We start from the raw sequence: 14,128 nt of genomic DNA on the forward strand, positions 1-14,128 counted from the left end.
GACAGATACAGAGAGTGTCCACTGGCTGCAGTGAGTACTGGACAGATACAGAGCGTGTCCACTGGCCACAGTGAGTACCGGACAGATACAGAGTGTGTCCACTGGCTACAGTAAGTACCAGACAGATACAGAGAGTGTCCACTGGCTACAGTAAGTACCAGACAGATACAGAGCGTGTCCACTGGCTACAGTAAGTACTGGCCAGATACAGAGCGTGTCCGATGGCTGCAATGAGTACCGGACAGATACAGAGAGTGTCCACTGGCTACAGTGTGTACTGGACAGATACAGAGAGTGTCCACTGGTTACAGTGAGTACTGGATGGATACAGAATGTCCACTGCTTATACTGTGTACCGGATGGATACAGGTAGTATTCACTGGCTGCAGTGAGTACTGGACAGCTACAGAGAGTATCCAGTAGTTATAGTGAGTACTGGACAGATACAGAGAGTGTCCACTGGCTACAGTGAGTACCGGACAGATACAGAGAGTGTCCACTGGCTGCAGTGAGTACCGGACAGATACAGAGCGTGTCCACTGGCTGCAGTGAGTACCGGACAGATACAGAGCGTGTCCACTGGCTGCAGTGAGTACTGGACAGATACAGAGAGTGTCCACTGGCTACAGTGAGTACCGGACAGCTACAGAGAGTGTCCACTGGCTGCAGTGAGTACCGGACAGATACAGAGAGTGTCCACTGGCTGCAGTGAGTACCGGACAGATACAGAGAGTGTCCACTGGCTGCAGTGAGTACTGGACAGATACAGAGCGTGTCCACTGGCTACAGTGAGTACTGGACAGATACAGAGAGTGTCCACTGGCTGCAGTGAGTACTGGACAGATACAGAGAGTGTCCACTGGCTGCAGTGAGTACTGGACAGATACAGAGAGTGTCCACTGGCTGCAGTGAGTACTGGACAGATACAGAGAGTGTCCACTGGCTGCAGTGAGTACCGGACAGATACAGAGAGTGTCCACTGGCTGCAGTGAGTACTGGACAGATACAGAGCATGTCCACTGGCTGCAGTGAGTACCGGACAGATACAGAGAGTGTCCACTGGCTACAGTGAGTACCGGACAGATACAGAGAGTGTCCACTGGCTACAGTGAGTACTGGACAGATACAGAGAGTGTCCACTGGCTGCAGTGAGTACTGGACAGATACAGAGAGTGTCCACGGGCTACAGTGAGTACTGGACAGATACAGAGAGTGTCCACTGGCTGCAGTGAGTAGTGGACAGATACAGAGCGTGTCCACTGGCTGCAGTGAGTACCGGACAGATACAGAGAGTGTCCACTGGCTGCAGTGAGTACTGGACAGATACAGAGCGTGTCCACTGGCTACAGTGAGTACTGGACAGATACAGAGAGTGTCCACTGGCTGCAGTGAGTACTGGACAGATACAGAGAGTGTCCACTGGCTGCAGTGAGTACTGGACAGATACAGAGAGTGTCCACTGGCTGCAGTGAGTACTGGACAGATACAGAGAGTGTCCACTGGCTGCAGTGAGTACCGGACAGATACAGAGAGTGTCCACTGGCTAAAGTGAGTACTGGACAGATACAGAGAGTGTCCACTGGCTGCAGTGAGTACTGGACAGATACAGAGCGTGTCCACTGGCTGCAGTGAGTACCGGACAGATACAGAGAGTGTCCACTGGCTGCAGTGAGTGCCGGACAGATACAGAGAGTGTCCACTGGCTACAGTGAGTACTGGACAGATACAGAGAGTGTCCACTGGCTACAGTGAGTACTGGACAGATACAGAGAGTGTCCACTGGCTGCAGTGAGTACCGGACAGATACAGAGTGTGTCCACTGGTTACAGTGTGTACTGGATGGATACAGAATGTCCACTGCTTATACTGTGTACCGGATGGATACAGGGAGTATCCACTGGCTGCAGTGAGTACTGGACAGCTACAGAGTGTATCCAGTAGTTATAGTGAGTACCGGACAGATACAGAGAGTGTCCACTGGCTACAGTGAGTACCGGACAGATACAGAGAGTGTCCACTGGCTACAGTGAGTACCGGACAGATACAGAGAGTGTCCACTGGCTACAGTGAGTACTGGACAGATACAGAGAGTGTCCACTGGCTACAGTGAGTACTGATGCTTATAGAGAGTGGCGGTAAGCTAGGTTTATTCTGGGTTGATAAGGAGAGTCTGTCTATTGGGAAGTGGGATGTATGTGGAGGGTACATGCTGGTGTACAGAGTATTGGATATTTGTGGTCGCTGTGCACCCTGTTGTTCTCCCTGAAGTGTTTACGATCAGGAATTTGAATGGCCATGGTAATATTTTGGAAGCTGAGTTGTGGTATGGTGACACCTGGCAGCCATGGCACTGAGTGAAAGCAGTTCAGTGCCTTTGCCCTTGTTGCCATGGCCGTGACTGTGGGACTGTTTTAATTGGTTTGTGAGGGTTCAGTGCCCATTGGTGGAAGCCTGGTTGCTAGGGGACTGTTTATTGTTTAGCATGGCTTCTTTGTTTGTGTGTAGGTGAAGGGCAGACAGCTGTTACTGCCGAAACATTCAGAGCATTCAACCTTACCCACAGAACAAATGAAGGGGTTCAGTAGAAACAGCCTCTCCTTGTATAAGGTGTCTACACCTGACCTTTAAATAACTCTGCCAGGGTCAGAGTCATCCACACAGAGTTACTCTCCCAGTGTACAGCCGCTCGGACCTGAACGGGGGGGGAAATCTAATCTAGTTGGAATATGGGAAGTTGAATGGAACTCACAGCATCATGGCTAGCACTGAGAGAACTCACCAAGGATTTTTCACCCTGCCTGGATAGCCAAGGAGTATCCAAACTTACTGTGAAAACACAATATGCAGCACTCTTTAATCTCGCAATAAAAACCCTGGGTGAAGAACCAAGATCTGTTGTGGGAAGATACCTCCTTGTTCCTGATCACTGACACCATGACTGATCTGCATCTTAACCCCATTTACCAGCCTTGCTTCCACAATCTATAACACCATTGCTTAGCAAAACCTATCGACCTGAATTTTGAATTGTTTAACTACCCCTCAGCCTCAATTACAGTAGATGACAAGTGTTTCAGATTTCCACTCCCCATGGCACGAGGAATTGCTTCCTGACAGCAATCCTGATGAACTGGGCCCTAATTTACAGGCTCCATACTACCAGACAACAAGAGAGAGGGAAGATGGGCTAAGGGATGATGTTAAAAGGGTGATGGTTCATTGTGGAGGGACAGAGTGTGAGAATGCCTCTGAAAGAGGGAGGATGAGGCCTTTTGTATGAATTGGAATTCATGTCCGCTGGCTCCTTCCAGAACACTTCCAATGTGTGACGTTCCCACATCTTTAACCATCCGGCAAATCGCTTAATTCTTGATTTTGTACCTTAGCTTCAAAACAAATCAGTGTGGAGAAATACCAGCCCGAGTTCCTGCTGGTGATCACTGTCCTTTCATTCCATTTGTTGCCATCACAGGTGTTGGACATGGACAATATTAGGGGTTGGTTTCACACCCAGTACATCAGGATGGGCAGTCTGTGCTGGAGTTACCAGCGATGCTTACATCCGAAGTTTGTATTTAAAAAAACCCCTTTGATAACTGCCTGAGGCTGAACCAGACTGTACACAGCCTTGGTGCCCTATTTGAGTCTGAGTTGAGCTCCTGCCATTTATATCCATTGCCAAGTCTGCCTACTTTCATCCAGTGCATATCACTCAACCCGCCCCTGCCTTAGATACAACAATCTGAGGTCACATTGTTGGCAAATGTGAGGTTATCCACTTTGGCAGAAATAATAGTAGGAGGGATTATTATTTAAAAGGCGAAAAACTGCAGCATGCTATGGTGCAGAGGGACCTGGGGGTCCTTGTGCATGAGTCGCAAAAACCCAGCCTGCAGGTGCAGCAGGTGGTCAGGAAGGCTAATGGGATGCTGGCCTTTATAGCGAGGGGGATTGAATATAAAAGTAGGGAGGTCTTGCTGCAGCTGTACAGGGCACTGGTGAGGCCGCAGCTGGAGTACTGTGTGCAGTTTTGGTCGCTGCACTTGCACAAGGATATTTTGGCCTTGGAGGGAGTGCAGAGGAGGTTCACTAGGCTGATACCAGAGATGAGGGGGTTGGACTATGAAGAGAGACTAAATTGACTGGGTCTGTACTCATTGGAGTTTAGAAGGATAAGGGGGGATCTTATAGGGACATATAAGATAATGAAGGGGATGGATAGGGTACAGTTATAGAGATTCTTCCCGCTCAGAAAGGATAGCAGGACTAGAGGGCACAGCCTCAAAATAAGCGGGGGGCGCAGTTTAGATCAGAGTTGAGGAGAAACTTCTTCACTCAAAGGGTGGTGAATCTCTGGAATTCTCTGCCCGTTGAAGTGGTGGAGGCTGCCTCGCTAAATATATTTAAGTCACGGGTAGATAGGTTTTTGATAGACAAGGGAATTAAGGATTGTGGGGAGAAAGCGGGAAAGTGGAACTGATCCACTTCAGATCAGCCATGATCTTATTGAATGGCGGGGCAGGCTCGAAGGGCTATGTTCTTATGTACCAATCGACTCAAGAACAGCTTCTTCTCTGCTGCTGTCAGACTTTTGAATGGACTTACCTCGCATTAAGTTGATCTTTCTCTACACCCTAGCTATGACTGTAACACTACATTCTGCACTCCTTTCCTTCTCTATGAACGGTATGCTTTGTCTGTATAGCACGCCAGAAACAATACTTTTCACTGTATACTAATACATGTGACAATAATAAATCAATCCAAATCAAAGCTCAGTGGGTGCTGAAACTCTCATCCATGCCTTTTGGTACGTCCAGACCTGACTATCCCAATGCTGCCTTGACCAGCCTCTCACGTCCCACCTCACATAAGCTTGCACCAAGTCCAGTGAATCTACTGCCCATGTGCTCAGTTAGTTACACTGGGTCACAGTCCAACGCTGTTACCATTCTCCTCTTTTTCACATCCCTGCAGAGTCTTGCCTCTCTCAGCTGACATTCACTGGAATGTCTGCATTCCTCCAATTCTGCCCTTTGGTGTGTTCTACCTGGAATTACTCTACCATTGGCACCCAGCCACTCAACAGCTCGGGGCTTAAACCGTGGAATCCCTTCCTTAAACCCATGTCTCTTCACTTTCCACCAAGAACGAATCTTAAAACCTGTTTTTTTGATCACCTCTCCTAATACCTATTCATGTGACTCTGCCTCCGATTCTGTTCCCTCGTAGTACCCCACAAGATGTTTTACTTGTAGGGGGAGGCAATGGCCTTGTGGTATTATCGCTAGTCTAGTAATCTGGAGACCCAGGTTAATATTTGGGGTGGCACGGTAACACAGTGATTAGCACTACTGCTTCACAGCTCCAGGGACCTGGGTTCAATTCCCAGCTTGGGTCACTCCATACATGTGTGGAGTCTGCACATTCTTCTCGTGTCTGCGTGGGTTTTTTCTGGGTGCCCTGGTTTCCTCCCAGTCTAAAGATGTGCAGGTTAGGCTGATTGGCCATGCTAAAAAAAAATTGCCCCTTAGAGTCCTGAGATGCGTAGGTTTGAGGGATTAGTGGGTATATATGTAGGGATATGGGGGTAGCGCCTGAGTGGGATTGTGGTTGGTGCAGACTTGATGGGCCAAATGGTCTCTTTCTGCACTGTAGGGTTTCTATGATATTAAGGTGCTATATAAATGCAAGTTGTTAGTGTGGCTGATTAGGCTTCTGATTGTTTTACACGGGAGCTTGAGCCTGTCCCGCTGTGAATCAGGAGCTGTGAATGGGCAGGTGGGGTGGGGAGGAGAAATTAAGTAAATGGTACAGTGGAGGCACGAGGCAGTTATTAGTCACTGGTGTTTTGAATGGGCTGCGGCCAGTTCTAATCCTCTCCTCTCTACACCCTGTTTGCAGGTTTGGCAGCCTCTCTGCTAACCGGGACTCTGCTGTTTCTGCGCTCTTTTCGTTAGATTTTTTTCAGGTGTTGCTGACTCCCTGAGCCCAGCACAGCTGGTCTGGCGCAGAGTGCACTTTTCACAGTCACTGCTTTCTGTCTACAAGCAGGAACACGCTGGTGCAGTTAACCATCACAACCCGTCAAGCTTCAGTGGAAGCATTTTGAATAATTGAGGGAGAAAGGCCGCCAAGTTTCTCACAGTAAAGCATTCTGTTCCAGTTATTTCCCAACACCAGTCACACCTAGTCAACAATATCAACTTCACCCAGATAGTCCCAGGAGATGTGGGCTTTGGGGGCATTGAGGTCTGCACAAATACACAGGAATGTTGCAGCAGGAACCATTGCTTAAGCAGCATGTAAGCAGGTATACAGAAGCTGGGGGATCAGAGAGATGGTGCTGGGCTGGGAGTGTCTGGAGGGAAGTCACCATTCAGGATCAGGCTGTTTGTTCCACTGACAGGGGCAGAGGGATTGGCTCCCCGTCTCCCTCAGCACGCTGGACCCGAAATCTTCCTGTTTACTCACAGACTTTGCTCTTTGTGGTTTTTCACAATTCATTGTTTAGCTTAACATTAATTAAATGTCACCAGGTTACATGGCCCCCGAGCAGCTCTCCACACTCAGTTCACACATCTTAACTCAGGCTTCCTGTCCCTCACTCATTCTCACACTCTGTCTCTCTCTCTCTCTCTCCTTCCCTGTCTCCCTCCCTCCCTCTGCCTCTCCCTCTCTCTTTCTGTGTCTCTCCCTGTCTTTCCCTGTCTTTCTTTCACTCTCTCTCTCTCCTGTCACTTTCTCTCCATCTCTCTCTTACCCTTTTGCACTTTCTCACATCAACCTCTCCCTGTCTCTCTCCATCTGCAAATGCAGTGGGCATTTTGGTTGGCATGGGCTAGTTTGGGCCGAAGAGCCTGTCTCAATGCCGTAGATTCCATGATCTCTCTCTGTCTATTTCTTCATATCTCCCTGTCTCTCTCTCTCTCCCTCCCTGTCTCTCTCTCTCTCCCTGTCTCTCTCTCTCCCTGTCTCTCTCTCTCCCTGTCTCTCTCTCTCCCTGTCTCCCTCTCTCCCTCCCTCCCTGTCTCTCTCTCCCTGTCTCTCTCTCTCCCTGTCTCTCTCTCTCCCTGTCTCCCTCTCTCTCTCCCTCCCTGTCTCTCTCTCTCTCCCTGTCTCTCTCTCTCCCTGTCTCTCTCTCTCCCTGTCTCTCTCTCTCCCTGTCTCCCTCTCTCCCTCCCTCCCTGTCTCTCTCTCCCTGTCTCTCTCTCTCCCTGTCTCTCTCTCTCCCTGTCTCCCTCTCTCTCTCCCTCCCTGTCTCTCTCTCTCTCCCTGTCTCTCTCTCTCCCTGTCTCCCTCCCTCCCTGTCTCTCTCTCCCTGTCTCTCTCTTCCGTGTCTCTCTCTTTCCTTGTCTCTCTCTCCCTCCCTGTCTCTCTCCCTCTCTCTCTCTCTCCCCCTCTCCCTGTCTCTCTCTCTCTCCCCCTCTCCCTGTCTCTCTCTCTCTCTCTCCCTGTCTCTCTCTCTCTCTCTCCCCCTCTCTCCCTGTCTCTCTCTCTCTCCTTGTCTCTCTCTCTCTCCCTGTCTCTCTCTCTCTCCCCCTCTCCCTGCCTCTCTCTCTCTCTCTCTCTCCCTGCCTCTCTCTCTCTCTCTCTCTCCCTGTCTCTCTCTCTCTCTCTCTTTCCCCCCTCCCTGTCTCTCTCTCTCTCTCTCCCCCCTCCCTGTCTCTCTCTCTCCCTGTCTCTCTCTCTCCATGTCTTTCTCTCTCCCTGTCTCTCTCCCCCCTCCCTCTCTCCCCCTGTCCCTCTCTCCCCCTGTCCCTCTCTCCCCCTGTCCCTCTCTCTCCCCCTGTCCCTCTCTCTCCCCCTGTCCCTCTCTCTCCCCCTGTCCCTCTCTCTCCCCCTGTCCCTCTCTCTCCCCCTGTCCCTCTCTCTCCCCCTGTCCCTCTCTCTCCCCCTGTCCCTCTCTCTCCCCCTGTCCCTCTCTCTCCCCCTGTCTCTCTCTCTCCCCCGTCTCTCTCTCTCCCCCTGTCTCTCTCTCTCCCCCTGTCTCTCTCTCTCCCCTGTCTCTCTCTCTCCCCCGTCTCTCTCTCTCCCCCTGTCTCTCTCTCTTTCCCTGTCTCTCTCTCTCTCCCCCTGTCTCTCTCTCTCCCCCTGTCTCTCTCTCTCCTCCTGTCTCTCTCTCTCCCCCGTCTCTCTCTCTCTCTTTCCCTGTCTCTCTCTCTCTCTCTCCTCGTCTCTCTCTCTCCCTGTACATTTCTCTCTCCCTGCTTATGTCTCCTTATCTCCCTCTCCATCTCTTTCCAGGTTTTTCTCTTCCTGTCTCCCCCCCGACTCTTTCTCTCTGTTTCTCTGTCTTTATCTCATTCTTTCTTTTTACTTGTTTTTTCTCTCTGTTTCTCTTCCTGTCTGCCTCTCCCTCTTTGTCTTTCTCTCTGTCTTTCGTTTTCTCTGTCTCTTCCTGTCCGTCTGAGATCTCCATCTCTCCCTCTGCTTGTCTGTTTGCCTATACCTCAGTCTCTGTCTATATCTTTCTGTGTCTCTATCCTCTGTCTGTTCCCAGTCTGTCCTGTCCCTCCCTGTTTCTTTTGTCTCTCTCCCACATTTGTCTTGCCTCTCTCTCTCTCTCTCTCCATTTGTCCCACTCTCTGTCTTTCTTGCAGCCCCCCTTTCTATCCCTTCCACTGCACATCTCTCTCTGATTCCTGCTGCCTGTCTTTCTCCCTAATGGCTCCCTGTGCAGCAACCTTTCCAGTTTCTCCCTCCGCTGTTGGGTCAGATTTGTTTCTGAATGACTCTGGCTGACGTGTCCTATTTCTCTCGCAGGTCTGGTGTTGGCGTGACAGGATCTAAACACACCATGTTTTATGCGGAGGTTTCTGATGATCTGTGTGTGGGATCGGGCGGAGGACAAGCAGAGGAAGGAGAGATGATTGAAGTGGTTCAGGTCCCCCTGAAAGATTGGCAAACATTTTTGTTTGATGAGTGCATCCCAAAAACGGCAGGCCTGAACTTTGCTTTCATGTGGTTTCACAGTAACATCGGTCCTCAGTTCCAGGCAGCCAAGTGCCTGCCATCGTCTCCCTGACGGGACCCCAGACAGTGCCCATGAACCTCAGCAATATGGCTAGACCAGCAAAAAGCAGTTTGGATTCAAAACAGGACAGTCAGTGTCAGGATCCCTGTCAACCCCTCCGCCTTTCAGGGGCCCTTGTAAAATATAAACACCTGCGAAGGCTTATGGTTCACTTTCAGATATTCTTGAAGCTAACGGTCTCCAGTTCTGATGAGTTTACTCTTCCTCCAGGGCATCTCCGCTCTGAGGAGTGATCCTGGGATATTTATCTGAATCATTCACTGGCCACACCGCCTCTCATTCAAAAGAGCAAGGACATTGTCAATGTTTATCCTCATCAGTAAAACATCAGTTCATTATCACATCGTTGTTTGTGGCATTAATCGGCTGTTGTGTTTCCAACGTTGCAACATTCCAAAAGCATTTCGTTGGCACTAGGACGTCCTGAGGTTGGGGACAATGTTAAAATGTTTGTTAGACCCCCTTTCTCTATATTGTCACTGAAATGTTGGTTTGAGTCTCAGGCCACAAGCAAAATAAGCAGCACCTTCTACATAACATGATGTGGAGATGCCAGCATTGGTCTGGGGTGGGCACTGTAAGAAGTTTCACAACGCCAGCTTAAAGTCCAACAGGTTTATTAGGTATCACGAGCTTTCGGAGCTCTGCGGATCACTCACTTGATGAAGGAGCAGTGCTCCAAAAGCTCGTGATTCCAAATAAATCCGTTGGACTTTAACCGAGTGTTGTGAGATTTCTCACTGCGATTCATAATATGACCTTGGCTTCAGAGCATGGTGGCATGTTTCAAATAGAATAAAAGCAGAAAATGCCGAATAAACTCAGCGGGTCTGGCAGCATCTGTGGAGAGAGAAACAGTTAATGTTTCGAGTCCGTACGATGCTTCTACAGAGTATTTTTCTTCAGGACTCTGAAGTAGAGCCATTATTTCTGATTTCCAGTATCTGCAGTATTTTAGTTTAGTGACATGTTTCATGTTGGGAGCCACTCCATTCCTAAAGGTTAAGACCAGGACAAATGGCAGTCATGCACTGTGTCCCCTTTCAGCTGGTGTCAGAGAGGTGAAGTCTGCTGAATGGAAACTCTAACCCCCAAACCGCTTAGCTTGACCGGAAAGAAGCTGGAGAATCCTCGCTTTTCATTCCTCTCTGCACTGCTCTCGGTTTCTGAGTGGACCAGCTTGGGTCTAGGCACTGGGAGATCATGAATGAGTTGTTAGGAATGTTAGTGGTATTATCGCTGGACTAGTAATCTAGAGAATCAGGTTAATGTTCTAACGATATGGGTCCAAATCCCACCCAGCAGTGATGGAATTTGACTTTGATAAATATCTGGAATTACGAATCTACTGATGACCATGAAATCATTGTCAATTGTTGGAAAAACTCATCTGGTTCACTAATGCCCCTTAGGGGAGGAAATCTGCCGTCCTTACCCGGTCTGGCCTACATGTGACTCCAGAGCCACTGCAATGTGGGTGACTCTCATCTGCCTTCCAAGGGTAACTAGGGATGGGCAATAAATGCTGGCCAGCCGGCGCTGCCCATGTCCCACGAATGAATTAAAAAAAGGATACATTCTTCAGGCCCTGTGCTGTTTCTCAGACCTGATCATGGTCATACTAACTGTCTCAGTGTAATTCAACATCAAAAGACACCAGTTAAAAAATAAACTATCAATTTAAGGTGTTTAGTTATTTAATTCCAACTCTTTTTTAACATCTGGTTTATCCATAATATTCAGAATTATAATTAAATAGAGCCTGTGATGAAATACAACAGGAGTGAATATATAACAAAACTATCCACACTGAACTATTTCAGGAGAAATTAGGACAATGTAGGCAGAGGTTGGTCTAAAGAAGTGTCTTGGGAGAGGAGAAAGAGAGAGACGGTACATTTTACTAATTTAGAAATGTGACTAATGAAAGGTTGTCAAGGTGTTGAGGGAGGGAATTTCAGAGGTTAAAGCTTCTGAAGCAATGGCTGACATTGAGGGAGCGATGCGAATTGGAAATGTGCAAAGGGCCCCCCCCTTATTGGAGATATCTCAGAGATACCTCTGCATCCTGGCAGCTTCCGTTCCTGGTGTGTGAGTGGCATCGAGTCCACACTCCTCATTGAGACTGGAGTTTTTGAAAGGAAACTGTAAGATAACATCTGTTAGCTCTTATCTCAGTCAGCTGAGTTTTTTCAGCAGTTTTGGTGCAGCCCAGTGTAGCATGGAGGGAGTGCCAGAGTGTCCAATCTGCTGGTGTGTCCATTAATCCAAAACCCCATCACACTGGGGGAATGTGAATTATCCTGTGGAATGGTGAGGAAAAGCTTGGAGCTCTCCACACCTTCAGGATTCCTTAATGTGCTTTGACGGCAACTGATTTCTTCTGAAATGCGATTCGGGAGGCAAATTCTGCAACTCATTTCTCACACAGCAAGATCCCATCATAGCAAGTGAGCCAGCGAGTGGACAGTATGATATTGTTGTGGTGATGCTGAAGGATGCAGACTGGCCTATCACCTGATGACCCATGCAGAGAGCTTCACAAAATAAACAGCACAAGGTCACCCCGGGGAGAGAACACCTTCCAAATCCCAGCCAAAGAGCAGACTGCTTCTGACAATCTGCTGGTTTCACACAGTGAGTGGGCATGAAGCCCATTCATCACTCACTCACTCACTCACTCATCACTCCATTATCACTCACTCATTCACTCACATGCATTCACTTGCACTCACACACTCATGCTCTATCACTCAATAACTCACTCACTCCCTCACTCACTCATTCACACACCCACTCGCACTCACGCACTCACTCAATCGCTCTATCACTCAATCACTCTCATTCAGTCACTCACTCGCTCGCTCATTCGCTCACTTACTCGCTCACTCACTCATGCACTCAATCACTCATTCTCACTCACTCATGCACTCATTCACTCACTCCATCATCACTCACTCAATCACTCACTCACTAATTCCATCACTCACATATGCACTCACTCACTCCATCACTACCCCACTCACTCATGCACACTCACTCACTCACTCATCCCATCACGCACTCACTCACTCAATCCATTGTTCACTCAACACACTCACTCATGCTCTCACACTCTATCACTCTCACTCAGTCACTCCATCGCTTATTCACTCGACCCGTCACTCACTCAATCAACCCATCACTCAATCATGCACTCACTCACTCCATCACTCATTCATTCACTCAATCACTCCATCTTTCACTCACTCATTCAGTCACTCACTCACTCATGCACTCACTCATGCCCTCACACACTCCATCACTCATTCACTCAATCACTCATTCTAACTCACTCACACACTCACTCACCCCATCATTCACTCACTCACTCATTCCATCACTCACTCACACACTCAGGCCCTTATTCACCTACTTACTCACTCACTCACTCATTCACTACATCAGTCATTCAGTCAGTCACTCGTTCACTTAATCACTCAGTCACTCACTCCATCACTCATTCACTCGCTCACTCACTAACTCCATCACTCACTCACTCACTCCATCACTCACTCATGCACTCACTCATTCACTCCATCACTCATGCACTTACTCACTCCATCATCACTCGCTCACCCCATCACTCCACTAACTCAATCACTCCATTGTTCACTCACTCATACACTCATTCGCTTGCTCACTCACTCGCTCACTAACTCCATCGTCACTCACTCACTCACCCCATCACTCACTCCATCATCACTCACTCATTCACTCCATCACTCATTCACCCACTCACTCTCACTCACTCACTCCCTCACACAATCACTCCATCATCACTCACTCAGTCACGCACTCACTCACTCGCTCACACTCAATAGATCACTCATTCAGTTGCTCACTCACTCACTTACATCCCATCACTCACTCACTCACTCACTCATACCCACTTTATCATCATTCACTCACTCAGTCACTCATTCACGCACTCACTCACACTCGCTCACTCACTTGTTCACTCACTTACTCAGTTGTTCACTCACTCAGTCACCCAATCACTCATGCACTCACTCACACTCATTCACACACACACACTCACTCACAATCACTCACACTCATTCACACACACACACTCACTCACAATCACGCACACTCATTCACACACACTCACCTCACGCACTCACTCACACTCACTCACTCACAGATGAAGACGTTGGTATTATCACCAGTAACTTACCCAACTTCAAACATTTATATTACTTTGAATAATTCACCAATGAGAGGTGCAGGGGGCCTGAGCCGTTCAGAGGTCAGTGCAGGCTGAATCAGGAGCAGAAGTTGGCCATTCGGCCCCTTACACCTGCTCTGCCATTCAATGTGAACACGCCTGATATGGTTTCATCTCCATGTTTCTATCAACTCCGATAACCTTTGACTCCATTGTTAGTTAAAAATCTATCTACCTCTGAACAGAAATATTCTCTGCACCCTGGGGAAGTGAGTTCCACAAACCCGAGATTCTGTCAAAGAAATTCTCCCCATCGCCATCTTAAGTGGTTTTAAATTAAACCTTTATTTTTAAATTGTATTCGCTCGTTCCAGTTTCTCTCAGCACCCACCCTGCCAGCCCCCCTCAGGACCTCATCTGTTTCAATAAGATCGCCTCTCAATCTTCTAAACTCTGATGGATACAGACCCACCCTGTCCACCCTTCCCTTTATAGGATAACCATGCACGCCCAACCCAGAAATCTGTCCAGTCGTTCTTCTCTGAACTGATTCGAATGTAATTCTGTCTGTTCTTAAATAAGGAGACTAAGCTGTACTGACCCCTCGATAGTGTGGCCCTGTCGCTGTGTAACTGACCCCTCGATAGTGTGGCCGTGTCGCTGTGTGACTGACCCCTCGATAGTGCGGCCCTGTCACTGTGTGACTGACCCCTCGATAGTGTGGCCGTGTCGCTGTGTAACTGACCCCTCGATAGTGTGGCCGTGTCGCTGTGTAACTGACCCCTCGATAGTGTGGCCGTGTCGCTGTGTAACTGACCCCTCGATAGTGTGGCCGTGTCGCTGTGTAACTGACCCCTCGATAGTGTGGCCGTGTCGCTGTG

At 48.7% G+C, this 14,128-nt stretch overlaps 1 protein-coding gene across 1 annotated transcript in view; it reads left to right on the top strand.

The window, feature by feature from the left end:
- The window catches only part of nudt14 (nudix (nucleoside diphosphate linked moiety X)-type motif 14), a 66,747-nt gene extending 57,369 nt beyond the window's left edge, over positions 1 to 9,378 (top strand). Inside the window, exon 5 of the mRNA XM_080202176.1 lies at positions 8,767 to 9,378. Coding sequence (XP_080058302.1) covers positions 8,767 to 9,028 — 262 coding nt within the window. The 3' untranslated portion in view covers positions 9,029 to 9,378. The remainder of the gene's footprint in view (positions 1 to 8,766) is intronic.
- The last annotated feature ends 4,750 nt before the right edge of the window (positions 9,379 to 14,128 follow it).

This window comes from Carcharhinus amblyrhynchos, chromosome 14, assembly GCF_965287045.1.
Source record: "Carcharhinus amblyrhynchos chromosome 14, sCarAmb.v2.hapA, whole genome shotgun sequence".
NCBI lineage: Eukaryota > Metazoa > Chordata > Chondrichthyes > Carcharhiniformes > Carcharhinidae > Carcharhinus > Carcharhinus amblyrhynchos.